A 27818-nucleotide genomic window follows, 5' to 3' on the forward strand; every position below is an offset into this window, starting at 1 on the left:
ATCATAAAACAAACAAAAAAAATCACCTTGTCAATGGGGCACATAGCAGATTGGAGAGCTGAGCTGAGCTTATATATGAAAAACTATAAAATGTTTAAATCTATTAATTCAATGTTCAAGGATGACACAGAAATGGAAATCTGCTCGGTCAAGCTATATGAAATGATTTTTTAGTCCTACTATTGCCTCTGTGTATGCAACATTTACAACAGTACATTGCAATATTTTTCAAATGCACATTTTTATTCCTTATTTTTTTTTGTTGTTGTATTAATTTGTTTACACATTGTCTTGGTACTATACAGGTGATTCTTACAGCGTATGATATAGTTGTAATTACAGAAGAAACACACTGATAGCTATGAATCACATAGCCAGCCAGTCAACCATCGATACACAAACATGCATGTCCTTACACGCTCACTCAGAACACACACTGTACATACTTGGACATAAAAACACACGCCAAAAACTCACTTCCCTTACACAGTTATGCCATTAACAAAAAACAAATATGTGAATGTAACATTACCCACAAGCCCTTTGTCAACCGACCAACTGCCCACCGATTCTTCCTGCACAAGGACATCAAATGCTCAACATCATCAGTTTTTACATTACATTAGCCATTATTACAAATATGAAATAAAATATATAAAACATGTAGGAAGGCAACTAATGAGATGAAAGCAAGCATGTTTGATTTAGGAGAAAATGGGAGATAAAATGGAAACAAAAGAAAAGAAAATCCCATTTTAGAAAATAAAGTTTGCATTGTGACATTATTTTCATGACTGCAGTGTGAAATAATAATATATTAAAATATCCAAGTATTTATATTTAATGAGTGTGTTTGTTGTACTTTATGCTGATTTAAATACAGAAATAAAAATCACCATTGAAAATGAGAATTAGGAGAATTAAATGCACAATATCCGGATGTCTTTCAGATGCAAATTGTCAAGAAAACAATGTCACAATGTAAGAAACTCTAAAATAGGCTTCATTTTCTTAATGTAAAATGGAATTACTTAATAAATGACATTTTTATTTTGGGGCCAAATATGACCTGGGCTCCGTTTCCCATTGCCACCACTGGTCTCTACGATCAACTTCGCTCACGATGCTTTTGAGGAAAGCGCCTGGACATTTTGCAAGATTCACCAAGAAAAAAGACAAGACAACAATTTTTCATCACATTCTGAAAGAAGAGAAAATGAATAGAAAACAAGAGTGATCATTCCCGTTCAGAGACTCTGGGACTGATTGCACCACTCAAATAATGAACGCATTTAAGCTTTAAGAAAGAGTTCAACAGGACAGTTTAAAACAAGATCTTTATAATGTCAATGTAGAAGAATTATGGCACAAAGACATCAAGATAGAGGACTGTGTTTAAAACACAAGTGGACAAAGAAGAATCACTTTCCTAGTGTTAAATGAAAAGTATGGTATGGAAGCTTGTTTCTGCCATGAAATAAAAAATAAAAAAAGCTAATTGCGACTTTTTAATCTCACAATTCTGACTATTTTTTGCGAGATATAATCTCACAATTGCAAGTTATAAAGTCAGAATTATGAGATATAAACTCGCAATTGTGTCATGTCCAATTGTGAAGAGGAAAAAGACTGACGTTTTTGCGAGTTTATATCTTGCAATTCTGAGAATTGTGAGAAAAAGTCACAATTACCTTTTATATTTTTTTATTCAGTGGCGGAAACAAGCTTCTATAGTATGGTAAGGCCACCTCAATGTATTTAATGAGCCTTTCACCTTACCTAAATCAGAAATTCAACATTACGTTTGTAATACTTCAGAGGGAGAGAATCGATTCAATCAGATGTTAAATGAGTGTTTCAGAGAGGGGAAACATCCGGTCTTGAGCTCACAGGTAAACAGAGTTACAGACTGATATGATTGCATACGTTTCAATACGACAAGATGAGACTGAGCTGCACTTGGCTGTCTAGAGCGCTCGCTTCTAGCAAAAGTGCAAGACGAAACATTTGCATTGCATGAAGTGTGCAACTATGTGGAAGCCACTTAAAAATGGTTCAGTTATAATTTTTTTGTCCTTTGTTTTTGCATTGATACTCACAGATTCACACTCTTACATTCATACTAACAAAAAAAAAAAAAAAAAAAAAAATCAGACTCCATTTACGCCTGTCAATCTCATTCTTGGCCAACTTCGGTGCGCCATTTTAAGAAGTCCTCTTTCCGCGCATCTGGTTTAATTTGGTTCCGCATTCCTCCCAGAAGGTTCGAAGTGGCCTCTGAGGCAACTATAAGTGGACGGACCACAGTGGGCGGGATCTGGCGCAAAACCCCACCCACTGCTCCAGGAAGACCTTTCTGCTCGTGTCCACGAGACGCAACGTCACATAGAGTCTGAGCGGTGTCAATCACACCCTGGGAAAGGCAAAGATGGCATGAGGATGTCAAATTGAATTGAGTTGAGTTGAATTAGCCATAAACACTTTATATTATACATTTATTAAAATTAATAGTCACAGAGATGAACGTCTGTAATAATACAGGGACGTACCTCTCTGACAGTGTCATAGGCCTTGGCCACACCCTCTCTGAGGTCAGCTGGTTGAGGGGTGCGTCTGGGACGGGGAGTGGGGCGTCCCTCAGTGATGTAACGTGTCAGAGGTGGGGTTGGAGATAAGATGTCATACACGGTCTCAGCAGTAGCCTGGCAAAACACGGGAAAATGCCATATTATTAGGTTACACTGGGGATTTTTTTTTACTGTGTGGTGCGACGGATAAATATTAAATAGAAAATATCCAGCAATATGGTAAACAACAAATATAAAAACTATAAATATAATTATAAAAATATAACAAAATAAATGTGATATACAAATGATACATAAATATAATACAAAAATAATTAAATTAAAAGAAAAATCTATTTAAAAATCATAAATAATAATGAATATAAAAAATATTTACAAAATTAATAAATATAATTATGAAAGTATTATGAAAATAAAAACATAAATATGATATACAAATTATATATATATATATATATATTATTAAAAATTAATATTAAAATATCTATAAATATAATAATGACTATAAAAATCTCAAAAATATAATTATAAAATATAACAAAATAGAAATATGATGTACAAATGATGTACATAAAATTAATACAAAAATAAACAAATGCAAATAAAAAAAAAATAAAAATCGATCAAATCAAAAATGAATAAATTAAAAATATCTATTAATATGGAAATCTATTCATAATAGATTTCATAATAGAAATCTATTAATATGAAAATCTATTAATACCAGAAAATAATATAAAATATACATAATTTAAAAATATTATTAAAATATAATAAAATAAACCAATTAATAAAAACATATAAATTAAATTTTTCAAAAAGAAAAATCTAACAAAAAATATCTAGTAACATGGTAAACAGCAACAACATGCATTAAAAATATACTATATTTTATATTTTATATATATATATATATAAAAATATAAAACAACAGTTTTTTGAAGTATGATTACGAATTATTATATTTGGTTTTATGAGTGTGTATATACCTGAATTGCCTGCACTAGTCTGTTGCTGAGCTCTAGGGCAGCAGAGGCTGTAGAGGTCCCGAATGATGCCGCCCCCCTCTGGAGGCCTCGGATAATGCGTCCATCCTTGCGGTACTGCTCAATGGGCATCCAGAACAGATCACGTACACCATGGACTGCAGAGAAAAGAAAACTTGATTGCATTCAATCTGAATATTCAAGATTAACCTAATGGTCATTAAATACCAACATCACTGAAAAAATGATTAAACTTTCAGCACAAATAAATATTGTCCTAAATTTCAGCATTACTGAGCAGCTGAGACAGTACTGAACAGAAATAAGACATCTCATACTCACAGAGCTGTACAACAGAATGCATGGGACCTACACCTCCCAGAATCCCCGGCAGCTGGTTCTTCCTGATGTCCGTAAGCCACTCGTTCACTGCGTACTGAATCACCTTATCAACACCCAGCAGCCTGAGACAAAACAACAACTCACTTTTCAGATCTAGATTAAAAGGTATATAATAGTAAAGCAGGCAAAAAGATGAAGATGTAGATGTGCTTGTGAATGAGAGCATTTACCCATGTCTACAGCACAATCTCTTCAGCTTCAGTTCAGAGCAGTTCAGCTGGGCCAGGCCAATAAGAATGCCTGCAAATGTTCCCTAGGAAACCAGAGATAATACGAATTATTATACAAAAGCAGCTGAACTAAACAAACCACTGATATTATTCAGAAAAACTGGGAGAGCTTATGTTGTTGTGTTAAGGTTCAGCACTCCAACTACACAGATGAACATAAAGGATCACAGTTATTTTATATTTTATATAGGTGACTGCCAACCTGCTCAATAACTACATGCTTTCCTTGATAGTCCAGCCAGATGGGAACTTCAGAGGTGAACCGAAACTCTCTAAAAGAGAAAGAGTGTAAACGGAACTTAATTATGATTGACACATTTGTTTTCTAATGCGGTTTGACGTCAGATCTTCTACCTGAAGTAGATGGGTTGGTCGGAGGAGGACGAGGAGCCAGCGGAGGAAGAACTCTGCTCACTATAGGTTGTTTCTACAGAAGCAGCGAGATCATGGCCCAATCCAGAGGCAGGATCTGTGTCATCTGAAGCCTTCTGAGGAGCGTCAGTCCTCACTGGGATCAGGTGATCAGAAATAAAGATGACACAAATGCCAATGCACAATTAAATTAAATTAAATTAAAATTATAAATTTAAATACATATACACTTCAGGATTTTTTTTATAGTTAAAGGTAGGGTAGGTAATTTTCGGAGAGGCTAGCAATAGCGAGCTGGCTTTGAAAGCATAAGATCCCACCCTCCCTTTAGAATGCTCTCCCAAGCTACGCCTCCACCAAAACACATGACCACATACAGCAGGGAGCAAAAGCGTCACGAGGTAAGGCGTTAAACTACCTCATGTCTCAAAATACATAACATTAAAATAATAATGAACGTAAACAAAGAGCACTGACCTGTACCACCTGACTGCTGAAGATTTATTTCGGTGTTGATAGTGTTGCCATTGAAATACATTAATTTGAGTCACAAACCGCTCGGAGTATAACGTCATGGGTTTCCGTCTCTTCAAAATTATGGTATTTATGGCATGAATGCAGAATATGCTCATTGTTTTGGTTCAGGAGGAACTGTAAAAGGCCTGCTTCTGTTTTGGTTGTGGTGCTCGCGACTGACGTCTGTCTAACTCCGCATAGCATGAAACGTGCTGATGACGTGTGATGTCTGTGCGAGCAGGGTGCGTGGAGGTATGGAAATACATTGTATCATTATAACGGACCGAATGCAATAATTATACGAACATTTTATGGTCCTACGCCTTCCACAGACGATATATATATATATACACATATATATATATATATATATATATATATATATATATATATATACACATACATACACATAGTGTTGTCACGATAATGGAATTTCCAACTTCGATACGATACCTTCAAAAATATCGACATTCAGTACCATTTTCGATTCCACAGGGAAAACTGCCATATATACCGCCATAAAGATAATTTGTTAATATCTGTTAATATCCCATATATATAATGTAATTCATTTTTCCAGGAGCTCATTACTTCTACCTTCAGTTAAACTGCTAACAGTGATTGTAAATTAATTGCCTAAATTATTACATTATTTCCTAACTGCATTCTTTAAATTGTTGACATGCATTTTTAAATGTTAACATGTATTCTCTGTAAAGCTGCTTTGAAATGATATGTATCGTGAAAAGTGCTATACAAATAAATGAATTGCATTAAAATTGAATATATATATTTATTTATTTATTTATTTTTATTCATAATTTGGGTAATTTTGTTTCAATAGCTTCAAGACAGAACAAGGGAGGCTTTATCTAAACCATTGAACGAAACTTACAAAAAATAGACAAGTAAACAGTAATGAAATAAAAACAAATAAACGAATTGCAAACGATAGCACAAATAAATACAATAGAATAAAGAGACAAATTAAATAAACATGGATTTAATACAAAGTTTTTCAGGTGGGTCTAACAGTAGTATTTAGGTAAGAAATACTACAGAAATTAAAGTGATCAAATGTAAAATAACACTGTAAAAATTCTTCACTGTAAAAATTTAATTCAGATTAATGCTTACAATTAAAGTTACAGAAGTTACTCAGCCAAGGGTAGCAAGTGATTTTCTATTCTTGTTTTTTTCTTTGTTTAACATTACAGAAAGCAGCAGGTTAATTAGGCTGCTGTCACTTTAGGAGCTTATGCACGGATCCAATATACGGTTACGCAACATGCGTTTCGTTCCAAAACTATATTTACCTGAATACTCTGCAAGACGGACATTTTGACATTTTGAATGTATTTGACCGTTTTAGTGCATTGAAAAAGGAGTCAATTTGGTACTCGCAAGCTGTATGAGAGACGGCTTTATGTGCGCCACTTATATAGATCAGTGGTGCGTGCGCTTTTGATGCGAGTGTGAAACCTGCAGGAATGAGTAAAATCATGCGCAATACATGCACTATTCAACCGGAGCGAGTGAGACGAGTGAATGAGAGGAGGCAGGTGTGTCAATTCGCCGTCAGAGAGAAGAGAGCAAGAACGCGCAGCTGGTATCGGTGTATTGATACTGCAGAAAAGGAGCATTGGAACCGTTTCAGATATTTCAGTAACGATACATATCGAAATATCTATAACTTGGACAACACTAAATATATATTTAGACCACTTAACTTAATGATTGCTATCAACAAATCACCTACCCTGCCTTTAACTAAAACTAAAACTAGTACTAGTTCAAAAATATTTTTGTGCACTGAAATATGGCTGAAACACAATTTAAATATTAAACGACAAACTTAAACTAAATGAAAATTAGAAATGTTGCCTTGGCAAGCTGAATTAAGTTGGAGCACTAAAAATTACTAACTGGAAATAAAAAACTAAACCTGAACTAAAACTGAAATAGAAATAAACTTAAATAGTATTATGTAAAAAAAATCTAAATATTAATAGAAACTATTATAGGGGGCAGACTTACCCTCAGCTGCAGGGTCGACGGGTAAGTAAGGATTAACTCCTGCAGCCATGCTACTGAAAAAGTCCTTCAAGAAGAAAAGTGCATCCTGGGAAATGAAAACAAATGTGTATGTTGCTTTTACTGAGTCTAATATAAAACATTATTTGCTCTATGCTGAAAAATGATGTTATATAATGAGTAATGCGTACCTGGTCGATATTGAGTCGCAGCGGTAACAGACTGATTCTCAGACAGCACTCCGGTCCGCCCAGACCCGATTCGGGCATCACTTGTAGTGCTTTCACTGTCAACTACAGCAGCGAGTGGGACAGGTGAGAACACAAGCACAAACAGGAACTTGTTCTCTTTCTATCTCTCTCTGTAACTCACCATGTTGGAGTGGGCTCTGCGGGGCATGCTCTCACTGGTGTACAGGTACAGGAATTTGTTGATTTGAGAGGAAGCCAGGCGGTCTCGCACTTCAAGTTCCTGGACGATAAACACCTGGCGGGAAATAGGCTGCTCCCCAAGGCCCGGTCCTTCTGCATCTAGTCCTGCAGCAGGGGGCGTCACCACTGGGTACGTCTCGTGCTGGAAACTGACCTGAAGAGGGAGAAACAAGTTAGAAACAAGGCTTTCTGAGTCTTCAAATGGCTTATTACAATACAATATACCTTTGTCAGTTGTATCTCCATGAGCAGTGTGTGCTGCCGCCCACTTCCTCCAACCCACCGCCAAGAGTTCTGGGGCCGCGAGGGCCCTGCTGAACGAGAAGGAGAACCACGGGCTCCGGGAGCAGCTGAGCGAACCCTGAGAGACACAAACAACCTTAAGGCGTTTTCACACCTGGCTCGTTTGGAGCATTTGTTTTGGAGCCTGCCCCCTTTGTTCAGTTCAGTGTATGTAAACATTGCAATTGCACTCAGATCTGCACCAAAACGCCCACCAACTATACCCAAGTTAAAAAAGGGTGTTCTAGAGTTGTCAAAAGTACCAACTTCGATACCGAGTCAATACCAAGTAAACAGCTGCTGCTCTGATGACGCAAAAGAAATGCGGTTCGAAATCAAACAATACAGTGTGAACACAATCCAGCGGGGGCAGGGGGAGCAGTTGAACTCAGGTTCGGACCAGCCAATCAAACAAAGCTCCCTAAAATTCTCTCTTCTCTGACCTTCTGCAGGACTTACTTATGGCTGTGCGGCGTATGGGCTGAGCTGGGTTTGCCGCCAAAGTCTTTGCCACCATACAGGTGCCAGACGACGGACACTTCTCGGAGCACCACTCTGTTCTGAGGCACTGGGAAACGGGCCGGGGCGCGTAGCAGATCTGAACTGCCCCGTGGCCGAGAGTAGTACCCATCCCGCACCTTTATAGGACCCTGGGAGAGCACGGTCACCACAGGCTCACCGTCTCTAGGCTGTCAGAGAGAGAGAGAGAGTTGAAAGTCCAAGTTGTAAATAAAACAATATTATTTCAGTCTTTCACTTCCATTTACAAGCAATTTCTGAGTGAAAACTGTTAAAATCCTACACCAATGTACTTAAAAGCAACTTAAAAGAACATTAAATCTGAGATGAGCACATACTGGGATGCCCATCCCAGGAGCCTCTAGGATGCAGAAATCATCATTGTCAGTGGAACCCTCTGAGCCTTCCTCTGACATCATATCTGCATGAGCTTCCATAGCTGTGGTGACCAGTCCATCAATATCAGACTCCTCCCCTTCTAGAACAGAGGGGCGGAGCTTGGGGGCTTCTCCCGGGAACAGATAGACCGAGACGGGTGAGGCTCGGCGGATGGAAGGCGAACCTGCTTGTCAAATACACAGAATTGAATAACCATTCATCTATACCATTCATAGGTTAAGAAATTAATACTTTCACTTCGCAGCGATGCATTAAACTTTTACTTTGACAGTAAAGACATTTTAAATGCTGTTCTTTTGAACTTTCTATTAATCAAAGAATCCTGAAATAAAAATATGAAGCAGCATAACTGTTTTCAATATTGATAATAATGTTTCTTGAGCACCAAAATCAGCATATTAAAATGATTTCTGAAGGATCATGTGACACTAAAGACTGGAGTAATGATGCAGAAGATTTTTTAAATACATTTTAAAATATATTCAGATAGAAAACAGTTATTTGAAATAGTAATAATATTTCACAATATAGCTGTTTTTACTGTATTTTTGATCATAAAAATGCAGCCTTGTTGAGCATTAGAGAATTCTTTCAAAAACATCTTACCGGCCACAAACTAGTCTAAATATAATCTAACAATTACCTATTTACAAATCTAAAAATGATTAGTCATAAAACAAAACATTAACTTGATTTCTACATGTTCTGTTCTAAACATGCCTTGGATCTATAATAAGCAACTGCCAAAGTCTCACCAGAATCTTGCGTCTCTTCCTGTAGGATTCTCTCTGTGTCGATCAAGGCATCTGTGAGGTCGCATTGGTTAATCTCTGCTGTCTCTGCTGGTGGGCAGGATGGAAGGGATGCGGGACTTTCTGACAGCTAAAAGACAGACATTTTAGAGTTGAACACAAACAGGGGGAAAGAAGCTGTAGTACCGCTTTAAAAGACAAATCTCACCAGAAGTTTCTGTCCAGCGATCTCTGTGGGGGATGTGTGGCGAGGGGGAGGGTGTAGATCGCCTTGGGAAACCAGGTACTGCAGCATGTTAACTAGAGCAGCGCACGAGTCCGCACAGGTGTGTACGTGAACTACATTATTAGAACAACGGAGCTCAAACAGCGGCTGAGTCTGGAAATATTCCAAAAACAAAAAAAAAACAAAATGCAAGATAAATCAGAAAAAAAGAGAAAAAAAATCAGAAGCATTTGTGGGAAGTCAACATTCATTTTTAAGCAGCTACTGCAGAGTCCTGAAATATTATTATCATTTTAAATAAATAAATTACTTAAAATATTGATGTTTACTGGTCATGTTACTGATCAACTACCTATATAATACTTAATAAAAGTCAAATGCTATGAAATCTTCAAGCCAGTGATAGTTAGCATGAAACTAACCAGTTTACTTGAGTCGGTTCCTTTCCAAGTCGTTATGGCCAGTTCCAGCAGATCAATGTCTAACACACAAACATAGTCTGACACAGACAAACACAACATGATTAGAGGTGGCCCACCTTTAGTCTTTAATGCAAATTCAGATCTTAAAAGCTATGCTTGTTCTGTACCTCGCCTCAAATCCACCGTATCACTTTCACATTTATCAGACAGGTACAATGCAGAGTCATCTAAGATAAACCTAAAAGTAGATTTCAGAGTGGTTAGATCCAATCAACTGATCTCCGTGCAACCGTTGGATCACACTACAGTCACCAGTACCTGAGGTGAAAGGTTGCAGTGTCCACAATGATGTTGCTGGATAAAGAAAAGGACTCGGCTGTAAACAAAACTCGCAGAGGAAGATAAAGAGGCCTGGAGGGAGAAAAGACAAAGAAAGTTGACAGAAAGAGCAAAGAATATTTGTCAGACTTCACTAAACATTCAGTGTTGCTACAATACCTGTAGTCCACTGCACAGGTGGCCAGGTGTGTGTGAAGAACTGTGATTACAGCAGGTGGGGTGTAGCCTAAAATGTCATCATCGATGACATCAAGGAAATCAACAATCTGGATAGAGAATGAAGAGAGATACACATCAGCCATACATTCATGACAGATCCACATGACCATTTAAAGTACGTATCTAATCTAGTTACCAACAGGTACCTGCTCATGCCAGCTATGATTGGTCAACGCCATGTGATGTCGTAAAGTAGCACCATGGAGTCGCAGTGCGACCAGAAACTCCTGCAGAGAAAAGGAGATGAATACTTATAGGTGACAAACAAACAACAATAATCCTATTATTAACAGAAGTGACAGGCGAAAAGCAGATACAATATTAATTTTCACAATACACATTGTTTCAAAGCAGCTTTACAGAAAAAATGTTAATGATTATAATATCTTAATTAAGCAAGTCAGAGTTGTGCGATAATATAGTTTACATCTTGCAAGTATGCTGTATGTAAGTAACACACTAACCTTCACATTCCTTTCAGGATCTAATGTGATTTTAATGGCAGTCGACAGCATCTGAACGCCGGTTTCTCGGCCACCGACGCTGCTCACCCCCACCTCTGTGGGGTAAATGGTAGGGTCCAGATGACCTGGGGAAGTGAACCTGGGCATTTCCAATTTCACAGGAATAGGGGAGTCTGGCACCTCCGCTGTATAAAGAGCCAAAGACGCACAAATCATTTGTCATATCAGAACAGGATAATCACTTTTTCCTCATGCAAAAACTACAGGAATAAGAGTTTAGATGTAATCTGAAAAGGTTTAACAGCTCACCTTTATGATACAGCTCCACTCTTTTGCTCTCTATGGTCAAGAAGTTGAGATTGGGATTGTTCTGGTGTTGCGTCACACTAAAAATCTTCCCCCCTTCCAAGTCCAAAACGAGTTCTCCATGACAGAGGTCCACTTTACGTCCAGCTTCATTCTTAAAGAGAACAGTATCAAAATTTACTGGTATTGGTGTCCACTTCTGAAATGTTGCTATTGTGACAAATAGGGGTGCAACGTTACATGCATTCGTCCCGAACTGTCACGGTATGGATGTCACAGTTCAGTGCATACAGTCAGACGATGAATACAGTCAGTCACAGGCAATTCACACACCAATAATCTCTCAACTAGTTTTTCGTAGCATTACATTTACCTCAGGTAAGTCATTTAGTGTCCACAGTGTGTTAGTTCACTAGAGAATTGAACTCTAGAGGGGAGCATTTCACTAAATATATATTAGCTTATATATTCATTATATTTACTTTACCTGATAGTAATGTCTTAACTGTTTAATATGTTTAAATAAATTTGTCATGAAAACAAGTCATGACAGTAACTGTGTAAATATTATATTTCAAAAATGAATTGGAGTGGAAAATATAATTGAAAAATAATTTAATAATTAGATTTAGAAGTTAATGCAAAACCTGCCGTATGTGCAATTTATAATTTTTTTTGTTTTTTTTTATTTGAGTGTTGATTATTATATCTAAAAATAAATAGCAACAGAATTTAATAGTTTGGGCTCTGTTGTTAATTGTAACCTTTAATATTACAGTAATGTGCAAGAAAGTGCTCCCTGTATATACAGTCAAACCAAAATGTATTCAGACACCCAGAACATTTCATTCATTAATACAGTTTATTCACTATAGTTTAAAAAAAAATGGTAATAAAATATGACAAGATCTCAGAGTTAAACTGTGTCAGAAAAAATTAATCTAATTATGTCAGATAACACTTAAGTAAAACATGGTCAGGTCAAAGTATCTTAATTTTTAGGTTCCAAATTTGTATCAATTTTACTGGTAGTCCACTGTATGAATAATTTTTGGGTATAGTATGTCACAGTTTATTTTGCTATCCTCACTTACATAAATGAACTATTGCACCCACTTGTAAAAATATATCAAAAATATCTGAATAATTTTTGGTTTGACTGTAGTTTACAGCATTAGTGGAGATAATTTTTTTTTATCCTTAAATAAATGTTCATTATAATTTAATTTCTTTAAAGAGAGAGACACAATTTGTGTCCGAGGTACGTACCAAACAGTCATGTTTGTGTACCGTTACACCCCTAGTGACAACGCTACACCAATGTATCATGCAATTTTTCATTTAATTTACCTTGCTGTCTGTCATGGCTTGAAGGCGACCTTTGCCAATCAGCACCGTTAAACAGAGCAGACTGAGGTCGTGGCTGGACTGAGGCTCTAAGTGTTTCCTTCTTTTTGATTGTTTGGCTGAGTAGAACTGAGGCTCCTCTTCCTCAGAGTCAGATTCTGGAATAAGTGTAAAGACTAGGAATCAATTTTTAACCCTCATATTGTGTTGTGGTCATTTTGACCCAGAGAGGATTTTCTTTTTCCTGAAAATGCTAGTTAATGTAATCAGATTGGACTAAAACTTACTGACTTTGCTCAAAGAGGGTATAAAAACTTCAAAATTCCCTCCCACCTTGTTACCTCCATTGATCTGAGCTTATGCACCAAAGATTTTTTGGAGGTGAATAAGCTTGAGTGAACTTTTTTCACTCGAATACAGGTGCATAAGCACAGACCAATGATGCCTATGATCAGTTGGCTCCAAAAAGAAATACAAAACTTGTGCTAATTAAAATAAAAACAAGTTGACAAAAAGATTAAATCCAATATTTGATGATAATATAGCATAATGAGAGATTTACCAGCAATTTCAAATGCCGTTCATTTTTGACCAGGAACACCAAATTAGGTAAAGGATTTTCAACACAGCACAAGCCGAAACAGTGTTGTTATTGTTAACCAAAATTAAAATTATTGAAACAGAATAAAATCTGAATATTGAATGAAAAACTTAAATTTAAAACAACTTGCATGAAATAAGTTGAAATTAAATAAACTTAAAACTGAAATAACTGAAGCTATATAAAAAAAAACTAATAAAAATGACAAAAGCACATCAAAATTACTGAAACGTAAACTAAAATTAAAACTGAAAATATAAAAAATAAAAGCTAAAAGCTAATTCAAAATATGAATAAATACTATAATGGTATATAAATAACACTAAAATAACCCTGAGCCAAAATGTTCATAATTTGAAATATGAAACAGATGATCACGACTGACCCAGCCTGAAGGCAGATTTACAGAGGTAAAATTCATCATCTTCAGGTCTGTGCTGGTGGGAAGGACTACGAGAACTTTGAAAAGAAGAAGGAGGAGCAGGAGGAGGGGATGGAGGAGGTGGAGGGGGCTCCCACATCAACAGATCATTATTAATCCTGCGGAGAAAGAGTTAAAGACATATATTTTAAGGATTGTCTTGCAAAAAAAGTTCTTTTTTGTACCTGACACAACATGCATATAATCTAAAATGTTAATTTATGCTGAAAAGGGTATTTGAAATCAATGTTCAGAGATAAAGCTTTAACAGTTAATTCTCTTGAATGTTTGAGTGTTGAGCGATACCTGTTATAGACGCTCAGAAAAGCCTCTTTACTGGGCAGAAGGATGTAAGCTACAGGAAACGTGATATCAACCACATACTGACACTGACAGATACACTGAGACTGAAACTCTTCCATCTCCTCTGGGTCGGCTGGGATCACCATCTGAGAAAGAGACAGAGAATGAGTGAAGTATAGGAATGAAAGAAAGACGGACAAGCAGACCGATGAGGTGGACATACCTCTTCCGTCTCAAACATAGTGCGATTGGATGAGAAGGGAGAGCTGTTCTTCTCTCGTAGTTCACATGGGTTCTCCAGAGACATGGAGCCCAGCCCCAGATCCCTGTTCACCCCTTCACACACACCCACACCGTCAGAGCCCGCTCCCTCATTCACTCGCACCTGAATCCTACCGGTGGAAAAGAGAGCGATTTAAGATTGTAAAGATTTGTATAATATATTGTGTTGTATTTGATTTTACCCAAAGTATAATCTCAGACACACATACACTCACTAACTCACCTGGGAATGCCATCAGGGTTCTGTGGATCTGGGCTCTTCTGCACACGGATACAGGGAAATGATTCTCCTTCCCAGCCTTCATACACTCCTAAAACACACACACACCAAATTCATTTAGAACAAAAATACCATTGTATCCTCAACACTAAACCGTAGAAAGAATCTAAATAGAGAGAAACAGAGAACAAAATCTAACATAAACTAATAGCAAATATATTTTTCCTTTTAGAATAATCTGTACTGACTAGCAACATTTAAGAAAAAAAAAAAAAAAAAAAAAAATGGAAATGGAAATGGAAATTAAATTTCATCTTGTTAAAAAAACAAAAAAAAACAAATTGGTCACAATTGTTATTTTGAGGGTTGGTATTTTTATTTAAAGAAAATAGATAATTAAAGGATTAAAAGGGATTTAAGGGAATAAATAAGAAATAAGAATGGTAAAAGAAGTTCTAGGTCTAGCTGTGAAGTAGTCCATTTAAACTTTGCAAATAATATTTTATTTAAAGGTGCCGTAGAACATCTTTTTAACTGCCTATTTTGGGGCATCATTAAATATGAGCCGATTTAGGCTGCGGCCCCTTTAAATGCTCACGCTCCCCTCCCACGGAGCTCGCGCTTGCCTTAAGCAGCATAAACAAAGTTCACACAGCTAATATAACCCTCAAAATGGATCTTTACAAAGTGTTCGTCATGCAACATGTCTAATCGCGTAAGTATGGTATTTATTTGGATGTTTACATTTGATTCTGAATGAGTTTGATAGTGCTTTGTGTCTAAAGCTAACATTACACACTGTTGGAGAGATTTATAAAGAATGAAGTTGTGTTTAGCATTATACAGACTGCAAGTGTTTAAAAATGAAAATAATGACAGTCTTGTCTCCATGAATACAGTAAGAAACGATTGTATCTTTAACCACATTTAACAGTACATTAGCAACATGCTAACGAAACATTTAGAAAGACAATTTACAAATATCACTAAAAATATCATGTAATCATCGATCATGTCAGTTATTATCGCTCCATCTGCCATTTTTCACTGTTGTTCTTGCTTGCTTACCTAGTCTGATGATTCAGACGTTAATACTGGCTGCCCTTGTCTAATGCTTGAACATGAGCTGGCATATGCAAATATTGGGGGCGTACATATTAATGATCCCGACTGTTACATAACAGTCGGTGTTATGTTGAGATTCGCCTGTTCTTCGGAGGTCTTTTAAACAAATGAGATTTATATAAGAAGCAGGAAACAATGGTGTTTGAGACTCACTGTATGTCATTTCCATGTACGGAACTCTTGTTATTTAATTATGCCAAGAAAAATTCAAATATTTAATTCTAGGGCACCTTTAAGAAGCACACACACATTCACTCTTGTTTGTATGTCTAATACAGAGGTCTCCAAACTCGGTCCTGGAGAGCCACTGTAATGCAGAGTTTGGCTTCAACTTGTCTCAACACACCTGCCTATAAGTTTCTAGTATGCCTAATTAGACCTTGATTAGCTGGTTCAGGTTCTAATAATTATTAATGTTTGTAACATTATAAAATGTCTTTACTGTTATTTTTGATCAATTAAATGTGTCCTTGCTGAATAAAAGTATTAATTTCTTTCAAACTTTTGAGCAGTAGTGTATGTGATAACTAAAAAGAATATATGCTACTTTTGATCTTAGGATGCTTTACCGTGCAGATCAGTGAAACAGGCCTCTAGTAGTTTGGTAAGTTTGGCCCCTGGGTTGCAGGGGCCGTCCTGCTGAACGTCTGGCCCCTGCTGAGACTTCAGCTCCAGATTGGAGATCTGCAGACTCAAGATCTCATTGCGCACTGCACGCTGGCTTAGGGGTCGCCTCAGCCCCGGGGGTCGAAGGTCAGGGATGGGGAAACGGACCTTCAGCACGGCGTAAGGAGATTGGAGCAGGAGAGAAGAGTGCAGCTCCAACAAATAAGACTGCAGAGATAAAGAGAGAGGAATAAACACATTACATTACAGCCAATTTTATTGTGAAAGGTTTGAAATAAACCAAAACGCTTTTTCTGTGAAGAATGGGTTACTGTTTTAAAACTGGAGTTTCTAGTGACCTCTGCAGCATGTGCTGTGTTTCTTTGGGGTGGTGAGGGACAGTGGCTCAGGGCCTGCAGGACGTCCTCCAGTCGGCCCAGAATGTCCAGGTCCAACTCAGAGCTGAGCTCCCCGAGCTCGACCCGCAGTGAGCTGTCTCTGCGCACCACACGCCGCCTGCTTCCACTCTACAGGACAGAAACAGCAAGAACAGTTTAATATAGATCTATAGTCAAAGACAAGAACACATCTCACAAGTCAAGCTGCAGTACCTTTCGCATGTGCTTCTCAAACAGACTGTGGTGGAACTGGGCACAGGGTCTAGCAGTGGTGCCCATCGTGAAGAGACCGGCTGACTGGAACTGCAAAAGCTGGGAGAAGAAACACACATGCATTTCACAAGAACTCTTCCAGAACCTTCATCAGCCTACAAGATGTTTCCTGCTGGGGATTTGCAAGCTTTTGGCCATCTGACTTGTCATAACTCAAACAGTATTCACATCTGTAATAATCTAGCGACCAAGTGGTAATTTTCTGGTAATAGGGCTGGTTGACTGTTTTGACCGTCCAGATTGTGTTCCGGAGTGCAAAGTAAAAGAAAAAATGAAACAAAAAATATTCTACAAAATGATGTAGCAAATGTGTTTCAAGAGGACATATAATGAAAAACAGGACTTTACGTGAAATAAGAGTTCAAAAATTAGTATGAACATTATTCAGCATTAGGTCAGTATGTGGAGGTTCAGCCACTCATAATCATAAGTCATTGACATGTCGTCTCAAAATTACAGCTATTTAATTCTAAGCTTATTAAAATTAAGGGTCAGGGTTTCATTCCTTTTCACTTGGAAATACATCACAACACTGAAGTAATTATTATTAATTATTATTATTACAAAACAAAAGTATTAAAATACATTTTTTTGAAATATTTCACTGTAAAATTTGATTTAAAATAATAATAATAATAATTTTAATTAAACTAAAATTTCATTAATTTCTTCATTCTGAAATGTTAAACGTCCTACTTTTATTTTATTTTGGCAGAAACCTGCATGGAGCCTTTACAGCAGGGGCTCTCAACTCGTCCCTCGAGGTCCACATTCCTGCAGTTGATTAAATGGATTAAATTAGCCTTGATTAAATTAGGGTTGGAACAAACCTGTGCAGGAAATTGGACCCTGAGGGGCAGGGTTGAGAACCCCTGCTTTAAAGCTTCTCTTTTTTGACATCAGCTGGTTTATAAGCACTTTTTTAATGACAAGTTTGGGAAAAATAGTTGCTTAACTTCATAGTAAAGATTAAAGGGGTCATATAATGCCACTTCTACAAGATGTAAAATAAGTCCCCAGAGTGTGTATGTGAAGTTTTAGCTCAAAATACCCCACAGATCATTTTTGAGAGTGAGCAAAAACGCTGTTTTTGCGTGTATCCCTTTAAATGCAAATGAGCTGCTGCTCTCAAGAAGAGGGCGGAGTTTCAAGAGCTTGTGTTAGCAGCACCGATTACCTCACTCAGACTCACTGAAAATGTCAGAAACTGTTCAGCCTTTTATGTTCAAACTGGAGTCGGACAATGATGAAGAGACTCAAGAAGAAGTGACAACATGTAGAATGCAACAGGATGTTTCTGAATGGTTAGTTGATTAATTTATGTTGCAATATGGAGTTAACTATCTTAAAGTCAATGATGAGCATATTCTGTCATGATAATCTATAAATTGCTCATGTAGGAACTGTTCTAAGATCCTACAGAGCCAGAGAATATATGCTGCATGAAGAATAGAACAGGTATAGTTTAGTTTAATTATGGTTATAACTTATGTTGTCATCTTGCTTTTATGACATGCTATTGCATTTGTGTTACTGCAATAACATGGCCTCACCCCTTTGTTGTGTGTTCTCGGGGGTGGGGTTTATGTAAATTTTAGGGTTAGTGATGTTACTAACCCAGGAAGAAGCTCATTGTAGTCCCTACCAGCCGTTTGTTGTAGTCCTTAAACAGAGAATTCTTTAAAAGAAAATATCTCCCTTTGCATTGAACTTTGAGCGTCGTAATTTTGCAGATGTTGTTTATGCTCTAACAGCAACATTACACACTAACTAAAGTTAAAAAAAGCGAAATTATAATCAACCACCCCTTTAACAAATAAATTAGGACTGCAGAGGAAAAAACAAAACAAAATATGAACCCTTTAAAAATCTGCACTGTAAATAAGTTCACATGTTGGTGCAGTTTGGAAAACCTTGGTGACTGACCACTCGATTTAAAGCAAAAACCGCTTTGGGGCTTAGTGAGTTTTAGGGCTGAACAGATCAACCCAGAAAGCCTGAGAAATTATAGCGTTTGGGTGTAAGAGTCTGAAGGTGTGCCGTTTACTTCTGTGTACTGCGGACTGCCCGAGTCCCACAGGCACTCCAGCAGTTCCAGCCTGCTGAAGGACAGGTCAGAGGTCGTGGCTCGGGTGTGTCGCCCTGCGCTACGCATCTCACATGCCAGCTGCACTGCTGCACCAGTCACCCTGAAGACCAGAGTTCAGAGGGAGTCAAAAGGAGTGTGTGTACATACATATTCAGTTGGTGAGCATAGCAGTTGATTCCTGTTTTACCTGATGTGGGAGTAGGCACATGCTTTAGCAAAGCTTCCTCTCAGGTTCTGGAAGTCTCTCTCGCTGAACATGCTGTCCTTAAAGAACGCAAGCTCACGGAAAAACAACCTTGACACCTCAGCCAATGAGGAGAGCCCATCTGGCCCAGGAGGTGGGTCCTGCTCTAACAGAGTCAGGGTGACTCCACCCAGAGAGAGACGGAGCAATGAGTCTGGTTTCATCGGCTCTGATTGGCCGCCTCGAGATGACCGTTCTATTGGGAAAAAAATAAAAACACTGTTGATGGATTGCAAGATAAAAAACTAATGGAAGGCAGTGACTTACACAACGGCCCGGTTTCACAGACAGGGCTTAGATTAAGCCAGTATTGGCCTTAGTTCAATTAGGACATTTAGTAGCTTTTATAAATGAGCCTTAGGGAAAAAAAACATTACTGGTGTGCATCTTGAGACAAAACAATGGCAGTGCAAGTTATGTCAGTGGAAGTTGCTTACAGCTCAAACATGCATTTTAGTCTGGGACTAGGCTTAAGCCTCGTCTGTGAAACCGGGGGAACGTGTTTGTTTAAAAGAGGTTTAGATACATACTTGGAGGTCTGCTACATTGAGGCAAACTAGATAAGGATCCTGGTACAGGATAACGACGAGGACAGTTAAGCATTCCCTGTAAGAGACATATCATAAAGAGCAAGCCAATCATACACACTGTACATGGGTAGCTGATGCATAACAGTATATGTAGTCAATATATTAAATTAAAATGTATTTAAATGTATAAGGGAAAGTGTGTAATCTTAGATCCTGCATATTATACATTTATGCATTTGGCAGATGCTTTTAACGGAAGTGATGTTAATAAACAGTATATCTTTATATCAGTTCATGCATTACCTGGGAATCAAACCCATGACCTCATTGTTGTTAGTGCCATACTCTATACCATTCCTTTTCTTTTCTTTCTTTCTTTTTTTGCTAATTTACTTAAACAGTGCTGGAAATGAATTAAAAAATGTAGTCTCTCAATTAATATGTGATCAGAAAAACTGCATGCATAATACTAAAGAATTAGCAAATGCTTTTTAATACAGCCAAATATTATAGAGCAAATCTAATGTGACTTAACGAGAGAAAAGTATAAACGTTTTTGTAACAAAGCAATTTAATCCACACAATTTTTTTGTCAATTTATGAAAAATGTTTGGACACTTGAATTAACTATTCAGTGTCCAATCAATAGAAACACAAAACTTGCTGAAATTGAACTTGAATCTTACACTGACCTGTGGAGACACAGGGTTTGTTTGAGCCAGGCTGCTCTGGCTATGAATGGACGACTCCATCTCGCTGTCAGATAATTCACTCCCAGAGCGTGTCGACAACACACTGCTGGTCATATAACCAGGACCCATTGAATAAAACATCTCTGAGACAGAAGAACGGTCACGATCAAAACACGCAGAATAACAAAAATCAAACAATTCTGGCAAAATACAGAACTACAAATAATTCAAGAGACAAAAAGTTACTAAGAAATACATTTTTAACATTGATAATGATAATGATAATAATAATAAATGTTTCTTCAGCAGCAAATCAGCATTTTAGAATGAATTCCGAAGGATCATGTGGCACTGAAGAAATGATGCTGAAAATTCAGCTTTGAATCAAAGTAATAACATTTTAAAATATATTAAAAAAAATTTGATCAAATAAATGCAGCCAAAAACATCGAAAAAAATTATTCCAAACATTAGATTACTGCAAAAAATGTAATCTAGTAGTGTGCCATTCTGAACATACCCACAATTATAATCAGTCATCTATAATAACCTCAACAAAATATTGACTATCCTCACCTCCGTTCTCCAGAGTGCTGATATAGGGCTCTGAATCCAGCTCCAGGTCTCTGTCATACATTTCTGAGTTCAGCTGCTTACTAAGATCCTCTTCAATCAGTCGCAAATCATCAGACCCCAGAGGCCTAGAAACACCCCCACCGGACACACCAACACCACCACTGCCATCTGACAAACAGAGAGAGAAAGAACAGAGTCATTTCACTGGACACTGTCAATCATACAAGAAAATGACTGGTGGTGCAAACAGCCACATGATGATTGTTGATGCATCTCATTTGTACTATATTTTAGCATATTTAAAGTGAGCCATAAAGCGTGTTAAAAAATTATGACCAACACACAACAAAGTGCTCATGTTACCCGATGTCTCGATGCAGAGGGAGGACAAGAGGTCTGTCAGCTGAGTGATCTGACTGGGGGACAGCAGCAGGTGGAGACACCCTACTTTACCATCCAACTCAAACTAAGAGAAAAAAGAAAATCAGAAATACAGTTTTCTGTGTGAACAATGAAACAACGATGGATCTTTTGGGACGACTAATCAAAATCTCGCATGCATGCTGAAGCAAACATCTGATTCAGAAGAATCATGATTGTCCATCTCATAAAAAAAATCCCTAACCAATTCAATTCAAGTTTGTATAGCACTATTCACAAAACTTATAGTTTCAAGCATTTTCTGTAAAGTTGATTTGTTTAAATGTTACAAATAGGAAGCATTCTGTTATCTGCCAGAGATGAGTGTATCAAAGTAATGTCCATATGGCAGTAATATACAGCTATAATTAGGGTTGGGAATCAAAAATTGATTCCAATTCTGGAATCGGATACTTAAGGTCAGGAATCTGATACTTCTTATAAAATTAAAATTTCAATTCCTCTTATTGATTCTTTTGTGTGCAGTTTAATATGACTTTAAACCATTTAAGTGCAAGAAGATGACTCGTTTTCTGTTTTCCGTGCTGCACACACGTCCAAAACGCGCACACAGAAAGCCAACCGTCATACAGTATTGTACGTGATACTGAACCGAGTTCTCTTTTTGCACTTGAACGGACAAATATACACAAAAATATGTCAAAATATCCTTGTCTTATGTCTTAAGTGAATGTAAACAGCTGACACACAAACCTTTGGCCCAGGCAGCATTTCATTCTGTTTGATTTTGACTGTTGTCTCTATGAATCCAGAGCATTGTCCAATCAGCAGAGGCTCAGGGGGCTTTGGGGTGGGATGCAATGATTGAGGGACATCAGAGGCATCATCATCTCCATCATTTTCATCCGTCTCCCTGCTGCTCGCCATGACATCAGAATGGATCAGCCCCTAAATGGATGAGTTGAATGACACTGTCCATTACTGACAGGAAATGTATGCTTGCCATTGCAACATTTATATTTATGCATTTCGCAGAAGCGACTCACAAATAAGGAACATCAAAAGCAACAATATTCGTAGTACACAATGTTTAAAGTAAAAATTAGATTAATACACAAGTGTATTAAGTGGAAAAAAGTGGGGTCATTCTAAATGTAATCGCCACTAATTAACAGGTTATATAGTTTTCCTGACCTGTGATGCTCCCAGGGTCTCATAGAGCAGCTGTACAGAGTTGAGCTGAAGGATCTTGTGCAGGAAGGCTGGTGGCTGGTGGATGTCTACAGGCACTGTCTGGCTTGAGTCTCTTACAGCCTCATCACAATAATCCACCCTGCAGTACCACACATCACCACCGGGGACACAACACAGCTTGGTCACAAACAAAGGAATGTACTCTAGGAAATGGCTGGTTTTAAAGGACATGTTTGATGTTTATGAGTCAATGAGTATTTTTAACGTGACCGGCATATTGACTAAAAGAATGTAAAGATTAAAAAAGTATTTTGACTGGGAAAATATGTTTTTACAATAGCATTCAATACTTTTGTTTAGCAAGGATGCATTCAATTGATCAAAAGTGACAGTAAAGACATTTAGAATGTTACAAAAAAAATAAATGTTTTCCTTTTGAACTTTATTCATCAAAAAATCATGAAAATGTAGCAGTTTCCATAAAAATATTAAGCAGCACAACTATTTACAATATTTATAATAAGAAGAAATTCTTGAGCAGCAAATCATATTAGAATGATTTCTGAAGGATCATGTGACACTGAAGACTGGAGTAATGATGCTGAAAATTCAGCTTCGCATCACAGGAATAAATTACATTATAAAATATATTCAAATAGAAAACAGTTATTTTGAAGTGTAAAACATCACTGGTTTTTTTACTGAATATTTGTTCAAGTAAATGAAGCTTTGGTGAGCATTAAAAACATTAAAACATCGTATTGACCCATTCATTAATGGCACATCTACTGAAGTTACATTAGCTGACACACAATTCACCATACTTTATAAATAAACAGACAAAAAACTAAATACATCCACTATGGAATTCATGGTCTCACCGTTTAATGCGCATCTCTAAGGCGACCCCAGCCTCAGCGTCCAGGGAATGGTGTTCTACTCGCACTATGGTGTCCAGGAAAGTGACTTTTATTCGACGTAGAACTGAAAACACACAAACAGGCCAAAAAGAAATCTAAATACAGTGAGATAATGCTAATGTGAAAACTTGCAGTAATCTGGTCGTCTACCACACATCAGGTTCTCAATCATCCTGTCAAGGCTTATTTAGTGATAATTACTGGCTGAGAGTATTATCCCACTTATTATATGCATACTAACATTTTAGTTTTTCATTAATATAAAAAATTATATATTTATTATATATATATATATATATATATATATATATACACACACAGTCCAAAAGTTTGGAACCACTAAGATTTTTAATGTTTTTAAAAGAAGTTTCGTCTGCTCACCAAGGCTACATTTATTTAATTAAAAATACAGTAAAAAACAGTAATATTGTGAAATATTATTACAATTTAAAATAACTGTGTACTATTTAAATATATTTGACAAAGTAATTTATTAATTTATTATTATATGATTTGCTGCTCAATAAACATTTATGATTATTTTCAATGTTGAAAACAGTTGTGTACTTTTTTTTCAGGATTCCTTGATGAATAGAAAGTTCAAAAGAACAGCATTTATCTGAAATACAAAGCTTCTGTAGCATTATACACTACCGTTCAAAAGTTTGGGGTCAGTAAGAATTTTTATTTTTATTTTTTTGAAAAGAAATTAAAGAAATGAATACTTTTATTCAGCAAGGATGCATTAAATCAATCAAAAGTGGCAGTAAAGACATTTATAATGTTACAAAAGATTAGATTTCAGATAAACACTGTTCTTTTGAACTTTCTATTCATCAAATAATCCTGAAAAAAAATATTGTACACAAATATTTTGTACAATTGTACACATTAAATGTTTCTTGAGCAGCAGATCAGCATATTAGAATGATTTCTGAAGGATCATGTGACACTGAAGACTGGAGTAACGATGCTGAAAATTCAGCTTTGCATCACAGGAATAAATTACTTTGTCAAATATATTTAAATAGTACACAGTTATTTTAAATTGTAATAATATTTCACAATATTACTGTTTTTACTGTATTTTTAATTAAATAAATGTAGCCTTGGTGAGCAGATGAAACTTCTTTTAAAAACATTAAAAATCTTAGTGGTTCCAAACTTTTGGACTGTACTGTATGTATGTATGTATATATATATATATATACACTAGATAACTAGAAGAACTATGGATGAACATCCATTGCCTGGGACAACTGTCAGTTACAACACAAATATTTTTGACCTCAGAATGGTGCAGTTGAAGTAATAACAGGTTATATCAGCCAAAAGAAGGAAAAAGACCTTAAACACCACTGCCAAGTGAGAGTTTTACTTCATGAATCAATATGCAAATGTACTAGACACAAGAGCTGAGACACACCTGTCTCGATGGTCTGTGCAAACATTTCCAGCCCCTCCAGTGGAGCAGGCGGCTCTTCTGACGCCTCGGGCGGGTCCTTCAGGCACTCCTGGGCCAGCTGCATGCTGGACGTCATGCATGACGACCATCCTTGGGAATCCCAGTTTCCGTCTAACAGAGATCAGAGAACAAACAATTGAACAGTTGTAACTCAATCCTGTATAAAATAACCAAACGAGTCCACAAAGAACGGTCAACAGAACTCACTGGTTCTGTATTTGGGTCTGCATGTTATTTGCAATCCAGTGACTTCAAGGGTGCAGTGTTCTGTCACAAGTGCCGCCCAGGGAATAGTCACTGCGATGCTGTTCACAAAACCTTCAACAATCTCCAGCGGAGCTCCCAACGACTCCAACAACTCGTTCACCGCCTGAAAAGAGGATTAAGAGTATAGTTAGAGAATATGAAGGTCACATGATCACATGTAAGAACAGAAGATGTCAAAATGACTGTGAAACAGGGGCAGGATATTGTGTTAATTCATGCAACAGACCCCCCTAAAATGATCATCCTTGTTCAATTGACCCATTACTTAAAATTTAAAAAATATATATATATATATATATATATATATATATATAAACACCCAATTTATACTGTGGAAAAATTAAAATTGTAAATGTGTAAAATATTATTGTAAATATATTATCGCACTGTACTGTTAGATTTGTTTATTTATCAATTTGCTATTATTTATTTATTTAAATACTTTTAAATTTATTTAGTTTAATTATATTATTTATTTATACACTTCTCTTAACTTTTCCACGGACCTACCACTCCCTTGCAGACCCCAGTTTGATGACACCACCACAAAAATGTATAAAGTGTTCAGAGTTAAAATGTGAAAGCAAAAGTTAGTAAACCTTTGTCACTGTGTCTCGAGACCAGGAAGAGGATCTAAGATGCGGTATTTTCTGCACAAGTCATCAAGCTTTTGGAAACATGAGTGCTCCTTCAACTAACAAAGTGTGTTGATCTCATACTGAAGTCCAGATATTGCGAAACACTGGCAATAAGGGGACAAGGAAACTGGCCTGGTCATGTCTTACCCCACACTTACCCAAACATCCAGGTTAATTTCAGTAATGACACCGCTGCCATTGTACAGGTCCAAGCTCAGCTGGTCCAAACTGAGTCTCTCCTCCAAAAAGTGGCCCAGGTAGTGCTGCAAGAGGTACCGACAGGCCCGTTTCTTTATTGAGCCCGACCAGGGGAAGAGCCACCGAGACATAGGGCCAGAGCAGACGGGGAGAGGGAGCTGAGAGGTGGCGGAACAAGAGACCAGTCCTGCATAACAGACTTAAACCCCCTCGGTTGTGTGTGAAAGTGAGAATGCAATAATACAAGCGTACTAGGATGGACAAGAGCGGGTGAAACCGTCTAACTTCCTGTCCTTTGACACCAAAATCCCCCGGTTCTTCGTTTTTGGACTTGAGTTTGTCCACAGCAGCGTTTAAAAGAGGTTCTTTGTGTTGAAAAGGGTCACTCCGGTTCTGCCTTTAATAATATATGTCACTGAAATTCGCGACAGGTCCTCTACGGTTCCTCTGGCCAACGGGTTGTTTATTGTTTTCATACTCGGACTAAACGAACGTGCGTGATGACGTGGGCGCAGAATGAAGGTGCCGGAAGTTGGAGGCGTCAATCCGCCATGTTTGGACGGTCATCTCCTGATCCAGTTTTACAAGAAAACATGTACCAAATTTTATTTTTACTGTGTAGAGCTGATGCAAAAACTTGAATGAGATCCAGGCAGTCCAGCAATGATTATGTCAGAGATTAAATTTGAATAAGGAATAACAAATTTATTAATTAAAAATTATAGAGACAATCAAATTCATTAAGTAATTAATAGTTAATAATAAAATCTAGAGTACTGTAAAATCTAGAGTATTGTATCTAATAAATGAAGATCAGAATATACAGAAAGAAAGAACAATAATTAAGTCATTTGCAGATAGAAGAGCAAAGGGAAAAGCTAAACTATCAACGACTCAGTCCATTTTATACCATAAGCCTAGGGAAATTTACATCCCACTCAAACTTATGTTTTGTTCTAATGAGAAAAGGTCAAATGGATTTACCCATTATGTCACAGACTGGTCAAGTGTCAAAAATAGATATAGGGGTTGTTTTGACCCCCTTAAGGGAATTTTGCAAATCTTACATTATTACATGTCAGCAGAAACAATATCGAAAACATCACTTCTGCAGTACTTGTCAGGCATCCAATATCTAACCACAAAAGTGTCAACATGACCTGTACTCTTGAATATAAAAGAATAACCATAAGGGTACAATAAAAATAAATACTTGAAAATATGATGAGAATTAATATACAGAGTAGGAGTACATGAATATATGAAATCAAAAGTAATATTGATAAATCATAAGACATAAATGATTAACATAATGAATGAATATGAATATTGACCATTTTGGATTCACCAAGAGCGTTATGTAATAAACACTATGTAATAAACGCAAGTATCGTTCCATAGAGTTACCATGTATGCCATCACTGTACTATAACAGAACAGGGCTTACATTTAACAGTGTTGGAGTTCACATGTATGCTGGGTACTTGTTGGATTCATCTGCTCCAACATAAATTCAGTCACATGCTCCCAAACGTTTACCTATAATTTCTAAAGGCCAAAT

General features: G+C 37.0%; 1 protein-coding gene across 1 annotated transcript; it reads right to left on the reverse strand.

Annotated features, from left to right (window-relative positions):
* Positions 1–222: 222 nt before the first annotated feature.
* On the reverse strand, positions 223–26764 carry atg2a (autophagy related 2A). The gene is made up of 42 exons (XM_048202803.1): positions 26218–26764; positions 25362–25524; positions 25116–25265; positions 23651–23753; positions 22770–22908; positions 22329–22523; positions 21558–21660; positions 21195–21362; positions 20619–20761; positions 19927–20002; positions 19340–19592; positions 19111–19252; positions 17004–17102; positions 16752–16919; positions 16356–16620; positions 14665–14752; positions 14383–14551; positions 14163–14305; positions 13821–13975; positions 12838–12992; positions 11491–11641; positions 11182–11366; positions 10864–10944; positions 10658–10764; positions 10478–10570; positions 10327–10397; positions 10160–10236; positions 9720–9890; positions 9515–9641; positions 8699–8922; positions 8301–8530; positions 7785–7920; positions 7501–7713; positions 7320–7421; positions 7132–7216; positions 4561–4714; positions 4409–4478; positions 4147–4229; positions 3917–4038; positions 3578–3732; positions 2550–2702; positions 223–2413 (listed from the first exon to the last, which is right to left on the reverse strand). Exons 1-42 carry the CDS (start codon positions 26386–26388, stop codon positions 2177–2179), a joined length of 6075 nt encoding a protein of 2024 aa, XP_048058760.1. The 5' UTR covers positions 26389–26764; the 3' UTR covers positions 223–2176.
* Between the last annotated feature and the right edge of the window lie 1054 nt (positions 26765–27818).

The sequence above is a fragment of the Megalobrama amblycephala genome, linkage group LG9 (genome assembly GCF_018812025.1).
Source record: "Megalobrama amblycephala isolate DHTTF-2021 linkage group LG9, ASM1881202v1, whole genome shotgun sequence".
Classification (NCBI taxonomy): Eukaryota; Metazoa; Chordata; class Actinopteri; order Cypriniformes; family Xenocyprididae; genus Megalobrama; species Megalobrama amblycephala.

What these genes read in the sequence shown, in the direction of transcription:
- atg2a (XM_048202803.1), bottom strand. Translation starts at nt 26,388, where the DNA reads ATGTCTCGGTGGCTCTTCCCCTGGTCGGGCTCAATAAAGAAACGGGCC. An exon ending in AAATTAACCTGGATGTTTGG is followed by an intron (nt 25,525 to 26,217) that starts GTAAGTGTGGGG and finishes TCCTCTTTTCAG; the next exon opens with GCGGTGAACGAGTTGTTGGA. An exon ending in TGCGACTCAATATCGACCAG is followed by an intron (nt 7,217 to 7,319) that starts GTACGCATTACT and finishes TTCATTTCCCAG; the next exon opens with GATGCACTTTTCTTCTTGAA.